Source organism: Prosopis cineraria, unplaced genomic scaffold (assembly GCF_029017545.1).
Source record: "Prosopis cineraria cultivar Desert tree isolate PC_DT_omini unplaced genomic scaffold, ASM2901754v1 PC131, whole genome shotgun sequence".
Lineage (NCBI taxonomy): Eukaryota > Viridiplantae > Streptophyta > Magnoliopsida > Fabales > Fabaceae > Prosopis > Prosopis cineraria.
Window position 1 is genome coordinate 48,265 of NW_026555458.1, and position 18,688 is coordinate 66,952.

At 30.4% G+C, this 18,688-nt stretch overlaps 2 protein-coding genes and 1 long non-coding RNA gene across 4 annotated transcripts; 2 read left to right on the forward strand and 1 right to left on the reverse strand.

Annotated features, from left to right (window-relative positions):
* The first annotated feature begins 4,500 nt into the window (after nt 1-4,500).
* LOC129295515 (uncharacterized) lies at nt 4,501-7,431 on the forward strand. The gene is made up of 2 exons (XM_054934042.1): nt 4,501-5,696; nt 6,477-7,431. The coding sequence occupies exons 1-2, from the start codon at nt 4,620-4,622 to the stop codon at nt 7,248-7,250; spliced, it is 1,851 nt and encodes a 616-aa protein (XP_054790017.1). The 5' UTR covers nt 4,501-4,619; the 3' UTR covers nt 7,251-7,431.
* Nucleotides 7,432-7,609: 178 nt separating this feature from the next.
* LOC129295513 (uncharacterized) lies at nt 7,610-10,413 on the forward strand. Its single transcript, XR_008589583.1, has 2 exons — nt 7,610-7,918; nt 9,846-10,413. It is a non-coding gene; the product is annotated as an uncharacterized LOC129295513 (long non-coding RNA).
* On the reverse strand, nt 8,686-10,149 carry LOC129295511 (transcription factor bHLH93-like). 2 transcript variants are annotated; one of them, XM_054934040.1, is made up of 4 exons: nt 9,571-10,149; nt 9,311-9,463; nt 9,038-9,205; nt 8,686-8,937 (listed from the first exon to the last, which is right to left on the reverse strand). In XM_054934040.1, the coding sequence occupies exons 1-4, from the start codon at nt 10,147-10,149 to the stop codon at nt 8,851-8,853; spliced, it is 987 nt and encodes a 328-aa protein (XP_054790015.1). In that variant the 3' UTR covers nt 8,686-8,850. The 2 variants fall into 2 exon arrangements, with proteins under 2 accessions (XP_054790015.1, XP_054790014.1); XM_054934039.1 differs by having other exon boundaries at nt 9,293-9,463.
* Nucleotides 10,414-18,688: the final 8,275 nt, after the last annotated feature.

The window sequence follows — 18,688 nt, forward strand, 5'->3', positions numbered from 1 at the left end:
TTTCCTTTTTGCACCTGGTTGAACTCTGTTACGCTTTTCTCTCGAATGGATTTATCCTTCATTGGTCAAGAGAAAAAATTGACCTCAATATTGCAAAAACCAAAATTATATACCCACACACACACACACACATTATACTTTCAAAAAAAAAAAATTTGAACAATCATAATTTTTATCATTGAAGTTTAAGTTTTAAATTCTTAATTAAAACTTTTATTTAAGCAACAAAAATTTATATTTTATGAAACACAAGAATTGAATAAGAAATTATAACTTTTCACATTAACTCGTTATTTTTTTTTTTAAAAAGAGGGTAATTTAGTCATTTAATATAAAATTATTAATGTTAGAAAGGTATTTAAAAACTTCATAAGAATTATAACATTTCAAGAGATTTGATTGTTATTTATATATTTTGGTAAGACTTTATTATCATTTTCTCTAAGTAATAGAATTCTACTTTGGGCTGTACATACACAGGATCGATTATAAGTATAATAAATATAATATAAATTTTGTAATTATAATTATTCAAATTATAAAATAATTATCTCATATTATATAATAAGTAATAGGAATCCCTTTAGGGTTGCATATGAATAGGATCGGGCTTCATGTGTAATTCGAGCAGCTTGATTGACCTGAAATAATTTTAGAAATATTTTTTTTATAAAAATTATAATTATTATCATTTAAAATATATTCTTTACATGATATGATGATATTTAATTAATAAAAAATTCCTAAATTTTGAAAGAGATTAAAAAAATTACAATGACAAGAAATGTTTAAAAAAATCATAAAAATAATTTAGTTCATGATAATTATGATTGTTTAAGTAGGGGATCTTACATTTATTTATAATTGATAAAATCATATATTATAATTTAAAATTATGTAATTTTATTTTTTACTAATTATATATTGTTAAATAGTTATTTTATAATTTTTATAATTTTTTGAAGTTTATAATTATAATTATAAAATTAATATTATAAAATTAATATACTCTTTCTGTCTCAAATTTTAGGACAATTTTGGAGGAATTTTTTATCTTAAAATATAAGACAATTTAAAAAAAAATAGGGTTTCATTAATAATAATTTTTTAATATTACATTTCTAGTGACAAGATAATTGAAATGAATTAGCTATATTGATTAAGTATGTAGGAGTATTTTTAAAAATTTATAGTTTTATTTCAAAAAAGTACACTTACAAAGTGCTATTATTGTATTTTTTGATATATGTAATCTTATTTAAATTGTCTTATAATTTATAATTTGAGATAAAAAAAATATAATTTATGTTATATATAAATACCTACCTATATGTTAGGGGAAAAAAACTCACATCATTGCATATAACACACACACATATATATGACTGCATATGGGCAAGATTGGGCTCCTGTTCGATGCCCAGCTTGAAAGTTGAATGGGCTCCAAAATGCAACCCACTGCCAGCCTAACCTGCTAAAAGCCTCAATATGTCAAGCTGTGTAAAATGAGTTGGGCACCTTTGAGTTGTCATGCTTAAGTGATAATACCCTATGCAACATTTGTAAAGAAAACTTAACTAAATCCAACATAACAAACATCATTTTAAGAAGAAAATATATTTAATAATTCAATCTAAAATAATATCTATACTCCATAAATTCACATCATAAAAGATAGCAACCTGTTATCAAATAACCAACAATGGTAACAAGTTTCGATTGAAAATAGAAGAAATAACAATAAATTAACAAATAAAATAAGAAATAGCTGGGGATTTGGCCATGGTACTAAGTATAAATATTTATGAATGAAAAAAAAAGCTACATATACAACTTAATAATTTAAAAAGTGAATCTACGTAAAGTGATTAGTTGAAAAAGAAATTTGAAGAAGATGAAATGCTATTGTTAGGGATGTATCAACATCCTAAATCTAGATAATAAAGACAATAATCTCTAACTTAAAATTTAAATAGGGAATATACATTACTAGGAAAAAATACAATACAAAACACACATTTTAAGACTTAAACTAAAAATATAAAGTACATTATGTAACATATGTGAATCTTGGGTAGGGCATGTACATTAGCTGTGCCCCTTCCCAAATCATATGGGGCTCCTTTTGTTTTTTGCACAAAGCAGGGCGAAAATTGACTGAGTGGGGCTGGGCATGTTAGGCAACCGGACACCATGTATAGCCCTACAGGAAAAAGTGTTACAAGGGAAGGTATGAAGAGAGGAAGTGGGAAGTGGGGGTGAAAGGTTTTGCAAGTACAAACTTAGTCTGATTGAGACCAAATTTTGTGCTTATATATATATATATATATATATATATATATATATATAAAAATTAGATGTCAGTGTGATATAAACCAAGTTTCAAATTTATAATATATAAGGAAATATTTTTAAAAGTTTGGTATACGGGTAAACAACTTTTTTTTTTTTTGGGGTAGCATATTGAGGTCGATTTGCCAAATTGATTTTTGTATTTTCAGACGCATCAAACAGCATGGTGATGGAAAGGTTGAATGAAACTCGCAGCTGCACTTGCAGATAGCTTTTGCATATACAAGGGAAGAGGATTTTAGGATGATGAGCTGAATCAATTGGTAAGGAGTTGTTTTGGTTTAATTAGTGATCCCAGCTTGAGTGATGATGAGAATGCAGCGACTTTAAAATTAAACTTGATGGCAGTGCTCACTGCCCAAAAGTTTTTTGTAATGCTTGATCCGAATTAGTTTAGATTTTCTCTTGTCCTCTCAATTGACATGAAATTGGTTGAGGACTACTGTATGCCAAAACTGATCTAGAGTAAGTGTCCACTCCCCCCTGCTTATTGTATTGCCCTTTCAAAAGCATATTTTGGTCATTAATGTAATGCACATGAAGTGTTATTTACTATTATTTTTTAATTTTACTCCATTTGTAAATTTAATTTTATGACTTATCGTATATTGTATATATCTATATCTTCCTATTTTTAATAGGAGTAAATTTGAAAAATTCTTTCATTGAGATATATGTAATGACTTAACTATCATTTTCAAGTTTTAGTGAAGTAATCCTTTTGTTTGGACTACAATATAAATCATAGTTAACTAATTTACAGTTTACAAATAATATTAGTTAAAATATTAAAATTCTTAAAAATATTCACATTTTTTTTATTTATGCTCTCAATAAACACCCTACATAAGAGGTTTAATACTAGTAATTAAAATTTTAATGCGTGATTTTTTTGAAAAAGAAGTAATAAATGAAGTAAGGGTATAGTTGAAAAAACAAACATAAAAGTTATCTAATACCCTATATTTTGGATCAAGTAAGATTTTTAGAATATGTCTTATATTATGGTTTAGAAGGAATTATTAAAAGTATAGATAAGAATGAAAGAAAATGCGTCCAAAGTTGTGTCCAGATGTGTTTTGATGTGTGCTCTTTATCTGTTCCTTTTTTTTTTAAAAAAAATGCAATTGTCTTTCTTTTTTTTTTTTAGTGAAAAAATACAATTGTCTTTCTATTGAAAGTATCCACGTGACTCTTGCTATGAACATCTACACTTCACACTTATTTGCAAATTCCCCTTTCATTCTTCACCACTATAAATGACTAATTTTTAAAATTATAAATAATTACTTTATTTGAACTTTTAGAGTTAATTTTTTAAATTACAAATGATGATTGCTCTGGGGCATGAGAATTTAATTTGGGCTCAACCACTCTTTTAGATTTCACAAAAATTACTTATCATGCATCCAAGATAATCTGGCATTTGCAAATTATTAGGGTTTCGTCCATTAAATATTTTAAGCTAAATAATTGCCTTCGCATTAAATTTGGACCTGGCCCAACTTTTATCAATTTTTTTCCCCAAGAACTCTCACCCAAACCGAAACCTAAACTCATGCTCTTCCTAATCCTTTCCTCTTGTTCCAAACCAATAATTCAGGCCCAAGAAACTTTCTCTTCTGTTTTTTCTCCAGAAATCCTGTTTATAAGCCCAAATAAATTTTTCCTCTTAAGTGTTAAGGAAGTGGATTTCGACCCCAACGCCGAAGATGAGGACTGAGTATGACTTGCATCACATAACATAACTTTTTAAGGAGGGGAAAACTTTTAAATGTGCTGGTGTGGTTTTCGTTATTATTACGAAGCCTGGGTTGGAGCTGCAATTTTTTTTTTTTTTGGGTAAGCAGACTTTGTTGACAATAAAGATTATCCCCCTAGAAATGTTCAGAACGGAATGATAGATTTCTCTCATGATAGCTCCATGGTTGGAGTTGTAATTTTTTTTTTTTGGTGTGGTTTGTTCCAATTTGGGTTTGTTGCAATTTGAGTGGCCTCAGAATCCAAACATGTGTGGGCTTTAAGTCTATAAGCCTGTTTAATTAGTCCTTTAGCTCCTTCGGCCAATATTTTTAGGCGAACAACGTTTCGCGTTTAAATTGAAACAGAGTGACAGAGGGTTGTTTGATGATGGCACATAAAGAGGGGTGTCTCCTTCAAACAAGGAAAGATTGCGACTTGAGTTTGAAACACCGGCTTCCCTCTCATTTCTTCAAAGTTCAAAACTGAGTCTTCAGGGGACCCTATCAAGTCAAGTGCATTTGGTAATGCCTCGGAGAAACTCCTTCATCCACAGTGTTGAATCCACGACGCCCCGACGATCCCCAAGATTCCTCCTCCGGGGAAGCACCACAGAACCGCCACTGCAGCCCAAGACTCCACGGAAAGCCGAGGATATCAAGTCTCTCGACTCTAAATCTACTCGAAAATGGGTATGTTGCTTGAAACCTTCTTCGCCTGCCAATATTCAAATTGTTCCTTTGCCGCAGAGCCACAAGGGTTCGAAGAACAAGTCTTCCAAGAAATCCAACGATTACGGCATCAAGTCCAGAAATGGCAACACTTTCCCTGCTGAATTGAGAAGATCTTCTAGATTGAACAATGACTCTGGTGGCTTTCCTTGTCTCAGACGATCTTCCAGGCTGTCTCGTCCGAAAATTGTCTTTCGTGAGCTTAGAGATTCCCCACGTAGAGGTATGAAGAAATCGAGGAAACCTGATCACTCTTTGGGTGATTCGGAGAATGTGACTCGTGGGCCGAGAAAACCTGCCGAACTAAATAGTCGCGTTCAGAGTCTCAGACGATCTCAGAGGCTCCTGAACGAGAAACATGTTACTTCTCGACCAGACCGACCGATTAACAGTGCAAAATCTCTTGAAGTTATCGACATTGATTCAGATTTTTCTGTGGAGGAAGAATCAGATCAAGTAGTTGCTCATAAAGCTGAAGCACATGTTACTTCTCGACCAGACCAAGCGATTAACAGGGCAAAATCTCTTGAAATTATTGACATTGATTCAGATTTTTCTGTGGAGGAAGATTCAGATAACGTAGTTGCTAATAAAGCTGAAGCAGGAGATAAATCGTTTGAAAAATCTTCAGGTAAAGGCGAACAGATGACAAGGGACGTTTCTGTTACTCGTGAGGAATTTACGATTGAAGGTAGAGAGGTGCGGGTGAGATATGAGGATAAGAATGAAGCTCTTGTCAAGGGAAAGAGAAAGCGAGATGAAGATAGTGAAGCAACTGCAAAAGGGTGGACAAAGGAACAAGAGGTGGCGTTACAGAAAGCGTATTTTGCTGCAAAGCCGACCCCCCATTTCTGGAAGAAAGTTTCTAAACTGGTATTTTCCTAGTATTTTGTATCTTTTTTATGTGCACCTATTTTCTTGATTGTCGATTACATAAACCTGCTTTCTGTCTTTACAAGTCTTTCTCCATGGTCGTAATGATTGAGGTGTGAATACTGAATACTTTTACCCACTTGTTTTGAAGGTATATTCCACCTGTAATTTATCGTTTGTAGGAGATCATAACTTGATTGAGTAACACCAACAGCTGAATAGCACGCTTTCAGACATCATTAGAATCTAGGACAACTTAATTGTTTTTGCGTGAAATAAATCGAAGTCTTAAAGAAATGAAGTTTCTCTCCGTTTCATAATCTTCAATGGAAGATTGATAGAAGTGGATTGGTTTTACTTCAACTGAGCTAAATTTTATAATATTAATTGATATTCAGACAAATTTGGAAACTGTCTATCTTCTATTTCTTATATACCATAAAGATGGAAACGTTATAACTTTTAGGAATTGAGGAGCGCACAGAAACGAGACAACTTTAAGCGCAAGTGAGACTTACTCCATTGAAGTGTACCTTGTAAGTGTTTCGAGGGAACAACACAAAATGCATTGCCATAAAGTTCCCAAGGGAAGGGGAGAGGCCTTGGTTTGTGATTTTCTTTATTTCCGTCTTTCTTTCTATTTTTTAATCCTTGGTTGATAACCTATGTGAAGTTAATGACATGAAATATTAATATTAGAGCGTATCATTCTTGTATTTGGAGTTAGCTTATACCTCTGGGTTCACTCTTGAATTCATCACTATACAAAACCTATTGCAGGTCCCTGGAAAGTCTGCACAGGATTGCTTCGAAAGAATACACCAGGACCATTTAACACCACCTCAACATCAGCCTCGATCAAGGGCAAAGAAAATGAAGTCATCACCCCTTCAAGAAGTTGTGCTTTCTGCAAGTAAGCTGCTCAAACCTATTGTTAACAAAGCTAAAAGATCAAGTCGTTCCAAATCAAAGAGTTATCTCACTCAAAAGTCTCTCAGAAAGCTGTTACAGCGCAATAGTAAAGTTGATCGGGACCATGAAGGGGATTTGTTTTCTGTTCTTGAACCCAATGCGGACGTTTCTACTAATGCTTTTCCGCCGATTGATGCACTCTCTACTCCCGAGAAGCTAGATGAAAAGCAAGGATGGCGGCAAAGTTGCAATGATAAATCATCTTCACGCCATGGAAAGCCCCTTTCAAGACTCAGTAGTTCATGTGGTTCAGATATTGTCAGTCCCCCTGTACTGAAGCAAGTGAAGAACAGGGTACTGCATGAGAAGTATATTAATCAATTACGCTGCCGAGAAGCTAGGAGAAGAGCAGCATCTGCGCGAGTAGAAATGCCCAAACTTGGAAAAATAGTAACAGAAGAAAGCATCGTTCAGAAGAGGGGCGTGGTCGAATCTGCAAAAATTGCCTTGATGTCTGAAGCTAGAGATGCCATAAAAAAGTTTCAACATTTGCAAGCCAATCTCATGGATACTTGTAGCACTGATGAAGACATTGATGACCACGTTGAAGCCGAAACTTTTGGTGAAGATGAAAGTCAATAAATCTTACTTGAGTCGATTGAGTTGTATCACAACATCTTTTAGCCACGCTGATTGCTAATTGAAAGACTAGTGTATAGTGGCTGACTTTTAGATGTAGTTTGGTCACAACCTAATGTTGGCTAGCTCTTGTAAATTTTCTCTCTAGCTAATAAAAATGGGAGATCCAATTTTTTCTGGGTCCAAAAAATGACTTGTGAAACGATTTTCTAAATATGATGCATCAAATTGGGTCTCAGAAATTATTATTTGCCACCTGTCTGGCTACTTAGACTGTCCCTGTTACCTTGAGTCTTTGACTAGCCCCTGTGTACTCTACTTTGTATATAGCTTTAAAATAGAGGGGGTGGGGGATCTCCTGCATTTTTTTCCCCTCCATTTTTCTCCACTTTCCCAATCCCCACCATTCATAGTGAGTGGTGGGGATTGAAAAAAAATGGAGACTCCCATGTACGCTTGCGGGCATGGGTGATCTTGATTGAAGCCTTGAACATGATGGATAGTTTGATGACTCGAGTACGTCTTCTCTGTCTGTTTCTTCCTCATCCCCTACCTTTCCCATCTTGTGAGGCCAGCCAACCTTAAACATGAAGCTCTTGGCGAGGACAGGTGAATTTATACCATATCACAAGCGACGATAACACTTTGAGTTCCACTGTCATATTCTTCAGGTTAGGTCCCTTTGTGAATGTAAATGATTTGTTTACAGTGTCTCTTTAATTTTAATTTTTTTTTTATCCTTGCTTATGATGGGAAGGATCTACACGGTTAACTTCATCTTAGATTCACCACATAACCCGTGTTATCCATAATTCTTGAATTGCATCCTATGTTCCTAGTCAAAAAGGAGATTTTTCAACTCAGACTCACGATTATTGATGTCCTTGCTGCTAAAATCAGGACTAATACTCGTCCCTGTTATCTTGCATATTAGCAGTGCTGTTTCGCACTTTAGAGGGAAATTAGGCTGTAGATTTTCCCTGCTAGCTCATCGTGAAAGATACTATCAGTTTCCCTTGTACTTCTAGGGCTGCCTCCCAATCTTGCAAGTAGATTCCCCAATTTATGTGCAACCATTGAGAAATTATAAAGCTACAAGACAGTGATTCATTTTAAAAGTGGTCCATTGGCAATTCAATTAGCAACCTCGCTTGTCGGAGTGTTAGATCGGGTACCTGATAGAAACCACAATCCTTTTAAAATTGTAATATCCAGAAGCCGTTGGTGAGTGGTTTTGGTTTCCGCGCAAATATATAACCAGATGACAGACAATTATTCGCTAGATGTCCGAGGGGAAAAAAAACTCGCAATATATAACATATTCAGGAATCTATGAAATCAGCAGTTCGATTCCTCTTATGTGTTCAGCAATAATTCTACTTGATTGAAGCTTGCTTATTAAATTAATGCGATATTCTTCTGATGAGAACTCTGATGCTTGTACTGCGATACCCCAATATATGATAAAATAAAAGGTAGAGCTGTATGAAGTACATCATCAATCAATACTAATTTATTCCGAAAGAACATATAGGTAAAAATTGCTTCGTTTACACCATCTGGAAATTGTTTTAGATACTTGCCTAATGCTCATATCTTCGTCCTATAGACATCTCCCGCCATATCCGGCATTTCTGAACAGTGCTTGCTTTATCTCTTCAGAGCTAATGCTAGTTCTCTGCTCGGCTACCTGACGAGAAATAATTGTCATTAGTAAGAAATATAGATGATTTCCAGTAAGAAATTAGAGATTAAATCCCTTGGAATTTAGAAATAAGGCACTTGTAAACCTCTGAGCAAGATGCTTGCATCGAAAAATCATTGAAGCTGCTTATAACACATTGTTGAATCTCAAGGCCTAATGCTTCAAGGGTGTTCACTGTTGATAGCAACAATCCAGCCCTTGTGCCACAACAGATACTGACTTTTGTGTCCTGGTCTCTCTTCTCTACCTCAAACTGTCAAAAATATCAGAGAACTTGTATGTATTCAGTCAGTGGACCATTAATGAAATAATGCATCACTTTTAGGGTTCAAAACCATACCTTGGGCGAATTTCTTACCATCACTTCATTTGGCTTCATCTCTTTGGATTTACCCATGAGGTTTATCTGTTTTATCCCCTCTTCGGTTCTTTCTTCTTGCAACTTACCTATCCTTTCTAGAAGCTCCTTCATATAGTCTATGGTGTCTCCAAGAATAGAGGTCCTGTCCATCTGTTAATGTTGACATATCCGTATCAGTTCCAAGCGCCAACCATTGATCAAGTAAACTAAAAAATCGTAAATATAACATCTGGGCAATTATGAATACTACGTTTTACCTTGCTGATCTTTGGAACAATTGACCTTAGCATGGAAAGGCGATCATTGAGGCGCTTTCTTCTCCTTCTTTCTGCCATTAGATTCTTTGAGGGCTGCCCTTCCAGCTTCTTGGACTTGGGTTTTTTCTCCCCACACAAACCCATGTTGAAGACTGGAACTTCAGTGGCTTGTTCCTCAACTTTGCAGGCAGTGTTCATCTCTTCAAGGCTCTGATTTTCACTCCCCAGAAAGCCAAACTCTTCATCCTCTATTGATGGGTTACTTTCTTGTGCAGGAAATAGTGTTGAATCTCCATTCCTGCCGAATGTAGAGTCAAGCTCTGTTACGGTGAATCCATCAACAGAAGGGTATGCTGCTGCTGCTTCATTAGTGTATGGACACTCAAATCTAGGGTCCAGTGGAGCGGAAAATGAAGGTAATAGAGGATTCAAAGGAGCTAAATGTGGGATCTCTTCAAAAGAATCAAAACTCCAATCATTATTGGGGAACATCTCGCCCAATCCAGAGGAAAAAGTGCTCCAAGTGTCTCTTCTTGGAGCTAGTAGTTCCTCCAGAAAACCGAGCTGAGTAAGCTCCATCACTTGCCTTTTACGTCCCTCTTTCCTTCCTTTGTATTATAAATGGGAAGGTGAAATTATGATCCAGACAGAGGAAGGCTTGGTGAATAATAGAGAATGAAGATGTGGGGAGGTATTTGTTTAAATAAAACAAGGAAGGGAGCCCATTTCTTTATCTCCAGAAAACCATCATCATTACAGAATGAATTACAGTAAAAAGTTGTGTAATAGCACCTCGAGATAGACTTTAGATGTAAATGGAATCTAATTTCTCTTTCTTGCTTTCTCGCTCCCAAGGTGAATAAATGTTGTTTCCACCGAAATGATCTCAGAGACAGGAATTGTGTGTGTTTTTTATTTTTTTTAATTCCCATGGTTTGACCCACAAATCTGTCCTTACTGAAAAATGGTGGGGTTACCGTCATGGACTGTCAGGTACTTCTTCCTGTTTTTTTTTTTTAATGCAACCCTCCCCCCTTCCTTTCTCTCTCCTTCCTTTTCACTTTTCAGCAATATATATATATATATATATATTATCTCTTTCTTTTTTTTTTGATAACACCATAAAAAAAAAACATATTATATCTCCTTCCTTTTCACTTTTCAGCAAAATATAGTATATGTGTATATATATCTGATGTCTCTTTCTATAACTCCATTCAAGTGAAATGACAATAAAATCTTTTTCACTGTACTCCTCAATTTTCGAGACCTTTTATTTTTGTCTTCTTTTTTATTTAATAAAATTCTCTTTTATTTTTATCTCTAATCTGTTTGATAACTGACTTAAAAAAGCAGCCCTAAGGGCTTTGGCTGCTCATCGTTTTTTTCCCCCTTTTTAATTTCAGGTCTATAATTATGACTATGCAAAAAAAAAAAACGAAATTATATTAAATTCGAAAGATGATTCCTCCACCTCAAGGATGGACGCTGTAAAATCGTGTCTAAAATTATTACAGCGGACATGTCGAGCGAGCTAAATTAACACAAAGCTTAATATAATGCCCATTTCTAATGTGATGTGAAACATATTAGAATTCCGTCATTAGCAGTGACATTCAAAAAAATTAATCAATAAAGGCATAATTTATACTTAAAATAAATATTAATATTTTATAAAATAGATACTCTTAAATATCTATTAAATTATGGTAATGGTATAAGTTAATAAAATTAAATATGAAAAATGCATAAAACATAATGTTATAATGATATAAAATACTCTCTTTATATAAATTCTTTTTATATCTATTAGAGCCATGTTTTTAATTTTTATTAAATAAAATTGATATACCTCTTTTGTATAGTGGAGAATTTTTTGTGATAACATCTTTTATAAACAATTTCTTTTCTAAATTTCTGCTTTTCCATTTTAAAAATATTGCTATTTAAGTTTATAACATGCACACATATATAATTTTAGATAGTGGAATAAGCAATGGAAAATGTATCTCTATTATTCATACTCATTGGTGTAAACCTATTCGGCCAAATGTTTTAAGGGATTATAATGTTTGTAAAGTATCTTATCTTTATTATTAAAAACCCTAAGTCTTGGACTGCTTCTTATTAAAATAGTTCTACTATCAAAGCTTTGTACGGTGAAGCAACTGCTAAGTCCATACTTAGCACTCTAATATCATTCACTAATGAAAAGGATAAACATATATGGGGCACATGACATTATTATACGAAAGAGGGTTTCACTAAGCTAGCAATTATTACAACAACTAGCGCTTATGCAAATGAATGTGTTTGAGATTTTCTTTGAAAATTGCACATTCCTTAAAGACTCTGTTGTTTATTTGGAAGTTAATTCACATGGCTATTTCTATAAGTGATGTTTTAAACAATCATCATTAGAATTGTTCTTTGCATTGTGTTTTTGGTTGTGACACCTAAGAAATCATAAATTATCTCTTCCATGAATGTCCAATCATTAAAGCTATTTGGTTTAGAACTCTATCTATCATATCTATATCCATTTTAAAGATTGGTCTCTCACAATAGATTTTGCAAGTTTTGAAGACTTTGTATCAAAATCAAGAAACAAAGTTGTTAATAAGTATTTTGCTCTTCATCAAATTTGATTGTTCAAAAACCTTTTCATCAAAATAAGAAGAGATAATTTGAATCGTTCATTCAAGTTTTGAAGCAAGATTTACTCTTTACAAGATTTACTTGTAATTGAAAACATGCTAATGGATTAGATCCTTCAAGTCATCATACATAAAATACAAAGAGGATTGGAACATTATCGTATCAATTGCTATATTGGGAAATTCACATATGTAAGTTCAAAAAAATGAAGAAACCTTACTGTTTCGTGAACATTTCCTTGGATGTTGCAGAACTCCATCATCTCATTTTTTATGGATATGATTTGATAGCTCTTGATTTCTTCATGGCACTCAGTCTTTGAAGTGTATTCCTCTAAATCTATAGCTTTTGGTAAAATATTAGGATTCCTATATCTAACTTGGTGACTTAGTGCTAATGCTCAACAAAGGAAATTTATTTCCTCCTTTAGGTCAAAGTACTGTCTACCAAGACAAAAGTAGATGCTCCGTCGGTTTACTCATGTATCTTTCCATAAGTATGATTATAGTTATACTAACTACAAACTGTTTGTTTTTGCTTTTGCTTTTATTATTAAGTTTTGAACCTTTGATTTTGTATTTTCATTTTATTTGTTAATATAATGTCTCTTGTATTAAAAAAAAAGAAAATGGGATAAGTCAACTTTTATAAAGAGATAATTGAAATTTTTTAAGAGGAAAATTAAAATTATTTAGGGTTATCTTAAATAATTTCTTCTTAAGTTAGCGGGGCTGATTGCCCCCTCTATAATAAATGCGGGTCCATCCTGGGCTTAAGTATAACAAAAGATGAAAGTGCAATAGAAAAGTTAAACTCATGTATTAGCATTTGAGACTTTAGATTTCTTTTATTTAAAAAAAAAATAGACAATGAACTTCGTTGAAGTCTCAAGAAACTTACATCTCATGTATAATATACTCCCTATTTTTGTATGTTTAAAATGTTTTAAACCAATACTTGCATACTAATAAAAATATATTATTTAGTTGAAAGTACATCCAATAATATCACAATTAATATTATAATTATGATAAAGCACACAATTGATATATCTTCTCCTTTTCATGACCATAAAAACAACATTATCTAACTACTCAAAATTATTATGACACTTTTTATATTTAAAGATAGAACAAATTTTGAGAAACTATTCTATATAGGGATGGAGGGAGGATTTTTTATTATTATTATTTACAAGTATTTTCTTATTGAATATGATCCTATTAAAGACACAGTCAAAAGCTAAATGTAGACACTTTTTCCTATTTTGTAGACGATTAAGCATTGAATGTATACACTTTTTTAACAAAAATTAAAATTGTAATTGTTACGTTGTGAAGAATTATTTTCTTTCACTATATCCAACCTTAGTGGTGGAAGGAGTAATTCTCGTATCAATTCAAATGATCAATCAATTATCTTTAATATTAGGCCCATATGGGGTTTAGCGAAAACAATAGAACTAAGCTACTATCCAACACACGATGGCAACATATAAAAAAGATAGCAACACATCAAAGCTATGGCTGATGATTTAACCCAAAATGCTACTATTAATTTCTTCAATCATTACAAAGTGCCAAGTTAATGACAGTTTCATGACAGACAAACTACTTCATCAATCAACAATGTCTTGCTTTATTAGAGGACTTTTAATTTTTTTGGATAATTTAAAACAAAAAATCATAGACAATTAAACTTAAGGCTTGCTTGGTTTTATTTATATATTTTTTAAAAAACTATTACGTAAACTGATTTTTTTAAAATATTTTCTAAAATAAATCAAAAATATTTTTCAAAATAAATCAAAAAGAAAATACTTTTATTATGTTAATTTAAAAATAATTTTAGAATTAAAAAAATTAACTAATAGTGATACTGCTGGCTGTTAATAATGATGGTTTGTAATAGTAATTGATCAAATTAATTACATTTTTAATAATTAAATGTAGTGTATTTTAAAAATAAAAAATTAAATAAAAAAATTTAAGATGTATCTATTTTTTGTTTTAAAACAAAATATGTTACCTGTGCTTTCCAAAAATTGATAACAGTCATGAAAACAATTAAATTCAAAGCCCTTATCTAAATAAGTTTTTTAATTTTATTGTTTTTAAAAAATAAAAGATAACTTTTGAGAACAGAAATCAATGATCTGGTTTTAGTATGATTAAAATTCTCTTTTTGTTGAATCTTCTTGAATTCTTGCCTTTAGATTAAATATCTCCAAGAATTTTCTCTTTTTTTAATTTAAATTGCTTATTTCATAAACAATTATTCTTTAACAGAAGGTGGGGGGGGGTTTGGCCACCAATGGAGAAGGAAAGGAGTTTAAAATTTTAAAAAATAAGAATTCCTACATTTAGTCTCCTCAATTCACACAAGACGGAAATATTATATTTTGTTCCTGATTTTTAGATTTTTGTTAGATAGATACTTTTTTATATGCAGAGAATTGATCTCTGCATTTAACAAATCATAGCAAATCATTCAATGAAATTAAAAATACCTCGGACTTTATCTCACTCATACCCAACAACACACATAGCATCTAATAATATTCGATCGAGTTTTTTCAACATCTAAACAATATAATTCCCGAACTATTTTCATGCATGACTTTGACAATATATTAATTCCAACCTAAAATTTTAAGGAAGCATTTATCAATTTTCTATATTAATTTTCTCCACTCTAATGCTTTATTTGGTTGGTGAGAAAATATGAGAGAGAAGAAAATGTGGGAGGAAAACAAGAGAGAAAATACATTTTTTTTATTTGGATGAAGAAGAAAAAGTGAGAGGAAAGAAAGTTGAGAAGAAAATAAGGTGTGAAACTCACTACATTTTCCTCCCAACTTTTCTCCTAAAAGGTGGAGAGATTTTGAGAATAAACTCTTATTTTCACTACCTATCCTCCCCTCTCTCCCCCTCTTTTGCCACTTCAACCACATTAATTCCTCATAGGTAATTAGATTATGATTTCCATGAAAATTTGTGTCTTTAGCTTTCTAGAACTAATTTAATTTTATTATAATTTGATTTGATGATGTTGATTTTAATATATTAATGTGATTTTAAGAAATAGAAATAAAATTTGCATCTTTAGCCTTCTATGTTTTTTTATCAAGTAATTTGATTTTAAATTAATTTGAGATGTTAATTTTAATATAATTTATTCTTTCAATTTATTTTTACAAAGATAATTACATTAGATATGATATATATTGATATAATAATATTATGGTTATTATGATATTTTATTCATTTTCTTTCCTTTCTATTTTTTCCTATCCATTCAAATACAATGAGTGAATTTTTTTTTTCAGTTTTCTCTTCTCTTCATTTTCTTTCCTCTCAACTATTTTTTCCATCCAAATGGAGGGGTAAATTTGTTAAATGTTCTCCCATCTTTTACAAACTCGCACTAGCTTATTCCCCTCATTCATAGACTTCGTCCTTTGCTTCTTGCAAGAGTACAAATTATAATAATAATCTGATTTTATTTTATTTTTAGGTATGCATGGAGTGTAAAAGATAATGGGTCAAGGTGCAATTTTATCTTTAAATTATTTTTAAAGGAGTAATGTTATTCTAAACTACTCATAATAACAATATTGCCTCTAAACTAATTAAATCGAAGCAATGTTGCCCCTAAATTAATTTAAAATTTTGTTATTATAGTTAGTGAGATTTACTTTTCATGAGTTAAGGCGTAATTTTATTCCTAAATTATTCTCAAAAGAGCAATGTTGTCCTTACCATTTAAAAATAATAAAAATAAATAAAAATAAAATTGTAATAATATTAAATGTATATATAAATATAAAATTATAATAATATAAATATATATATAATAACTATAAGAAAAAAAATTTATAATATGTTAATAAAATGTCATAAATTAATAATATATAAATGATAATTTTATAGCTTGTCAAATATTATAAATCTTGATTAAGTTAGATATGAGTAAACCTAAAAGTATCTATATTTGTACCAATAACTATCAACTAGAGCCATCGTTAATGACTCAATTTGGACCAAAAAATTATTTTCATAATTGAGTTGGATTTGACAAGAGTTGCGTCTCTCTTAAACTAGAAACTGAAGTTAAATTGAAAACTAGAGCGATTTTTTGAAAACCAAATAGTTTTAAACATAATATTAAAAAAAGCTTAAAATTATTTTTAAAAAAATAGAAAAATAGTTAAGATGCAATTTTACTTTTAAACTATTATCGAAAGAGTAATGTTGTTCTTAAACTATTCATTATAGTAATATTGCCCTTAAACTAATTAAATTGGAGCAATGTTGCTCTTGCTGTTAAAACGTCTATTACTGTAGTTAGTGAAACCTACTTTTCATGAGTTAAGATGTAATTTTGTCCCTAAATTATTCTCAAAAAAGTAATATTGCCCTCATCGTTTAAAAATTATAAAATTAAATAAAAAATTATAGTAATATTAAATAAAATAATATTAAATGTATATATAAAAAAATTATAATACTATTAAATGCATACTTTTTTTATTAAAAAATGTAAGGCATTTTTTTGGAGAGTTGGTTGTTAAAAAATGTAAGGCATTTTTAGTCTTTTTGAGGTGTAATTATTGCCTTTTTAAAAAATTTTTCTATTAATAGTGACTTTATATTTATTATAGAGTGTTTAATAGGGATAAATATAAAAAAATATGGTTACTTTGAAAGTAGGTAATCACTTTATTGGAGGTGAGATTCGATTAAAAATGTCTTACATTTTTAAACGAAGGGAGTATATAAAATAAATATAATAAAAATGTAAATTATAATTTTATAATTTATCAAATATAAGTAAATCTTGATTAAATTAGATATGAGTAGACTCAAAAGTATATATATTTACACCTATAACTATTAACATCTTCATAAAGAATGGTCTCAAATTATATTTTATACATGTGAATTGTTCAAAAATAAAGTTAGCTTTCAGTAGGATCTAATTTTTAATTTTTTTTATTTTTAATAATTTTTAAGCTTTTTTAAATATTATATTTAAAATTGTCCAAGTTTTTGAAAATTGCTTCGATTCCAATTTAACTTTGATTTTTGTCTTACTAGCAGTTTAACTCTTGTCTAATCCAACTCAATCATGAAAATAATTTTTTTAGTCCTAATCAAGTCATTAGTGATGGTTCCCATCGATAGCTATAGGTGCAAATGTAAATACTTTTGAATCTACTCATATTTCATTTAATTGAGATTTACTTATGTTTAATAAGTTATAAAAGTATAATTTATAATATTACTAATTTATGACATTTTATCAAATATAAATATTTAATATTATTATAATTTTTTATTTAGTTTTATTATTTTTAAATGGTGAGGGTAACATTGCTCCTTTAGGAATAGTTTAGGGACAAAAATATCACCTTAACTCATAAAAAGTGAGTCTCACTAGCTATAGTAACAAACATTTTAACAGCAGGGGCAATATTGCTTTAATTTAATTAGTTTAGGAGTAACATTACTACGACAAATAGTTTAGAAGTAACATTGCTTCTTTGAAAATAATTTAAAGATAAAATTGTACCTTAACCCATAAAAAAATTTGAAAATTAAATCATGCTAAAAGTTAAATTATTTTTGAACAATTCACTTGTATAACATATGATTTAAGATCATTTTTTATAAAAATATTAATAATTATAGGTGCAAATACAGATACTTTTGAATCTACTTATATATAATTTAACCAAGATCTAATCTACTTATATTTGAAAAATTATAAAATTATAATTTATATTTTTTCTTATGTTTATTTTATATATAGATTTAATATTATTTTTAATATTATTATAATCTTATATTTATATATAAATTTAATATTATTTTATTTAATTATTATAATATTATTTTTATTTAATTTTATGATTTTTAAACAGTGAGGGCAATATTGCTTCTCTGAAAATAATTAGGAGCAAAATTGCACTTAACTCATGAAATGTGAATATCACTATTTACAATAAACAATGTTTGAATGAGAGGCAACATTGCTCTGATTTAATTAGTTTAGAAGTAACACTGCTATGATAAATAGTTTAAGGGTAACATTACTTCTTTGAAAATAGTTTAAGAGCAAAATTGTACCTTAACTCAAAGATAATTCATAGTGTTTCTAACTTATAAATAACATTAAAGGTTACAAATTTTATTATATATATTGAATACTGATAATACATTAATAATTACCAATAACCACATTGTGCAAATAATTCTAAAAAAATGATAGTTAGGTTCTAAAAGATGAATTTTATGTTCATGTATATATAGGGAGTTTTCTTATGAATTTTAATTTGTTTTATAGCCACTGAAGATGTAAATTAATGGTTATATATACTTATAGGCATTTCAGAACAACCTTGATCTTGCAAAAATAATTTTGAAATTTTAAGGGTAATCTCAGTAAAAAAAAAAAG

Excerpts from the sequence above, each read along its gene's own strand:
- LOC129295515 (XM_054934042.1), top strand. The coding sequence starts at position 4,620 with ATGCCTCGGAGAAACTCCTTCATCCACAGTGTTGAATCCACGACGCCC. Across the intron at positions 5,697-6,476 it reads GGAAGAAAGTTTCTAAACTG|GTCCCTGGAAAGTCTGCACA; the intron begins GTATTTTCCTAG and ends AACCTATTGCAG.
- LOC129295511 (XM_054934039.1), bottom strand. The coding sequence starts at position 10,149 with ATGGAGCTTACTCAGCTCGGTTTTCTGGAGGAACTACTAGCTCCAAGA. Across the intron at positions 9,464-9,570 it reads TTGTTCCAAAGATCAGCAAG|ATGGACAGGACCTCTATTCT; the intron begins GTAAAACGTAGT and ends CAACATTAACAG. Across the intron at positions 9,206-9,292 it reads TGGTAAGAAATTCGCCCAAG|TTTGAGGTAGAGAAGAGAGA; the intron begins GTATGGTTTTGA and ends TATTTTTGACAG.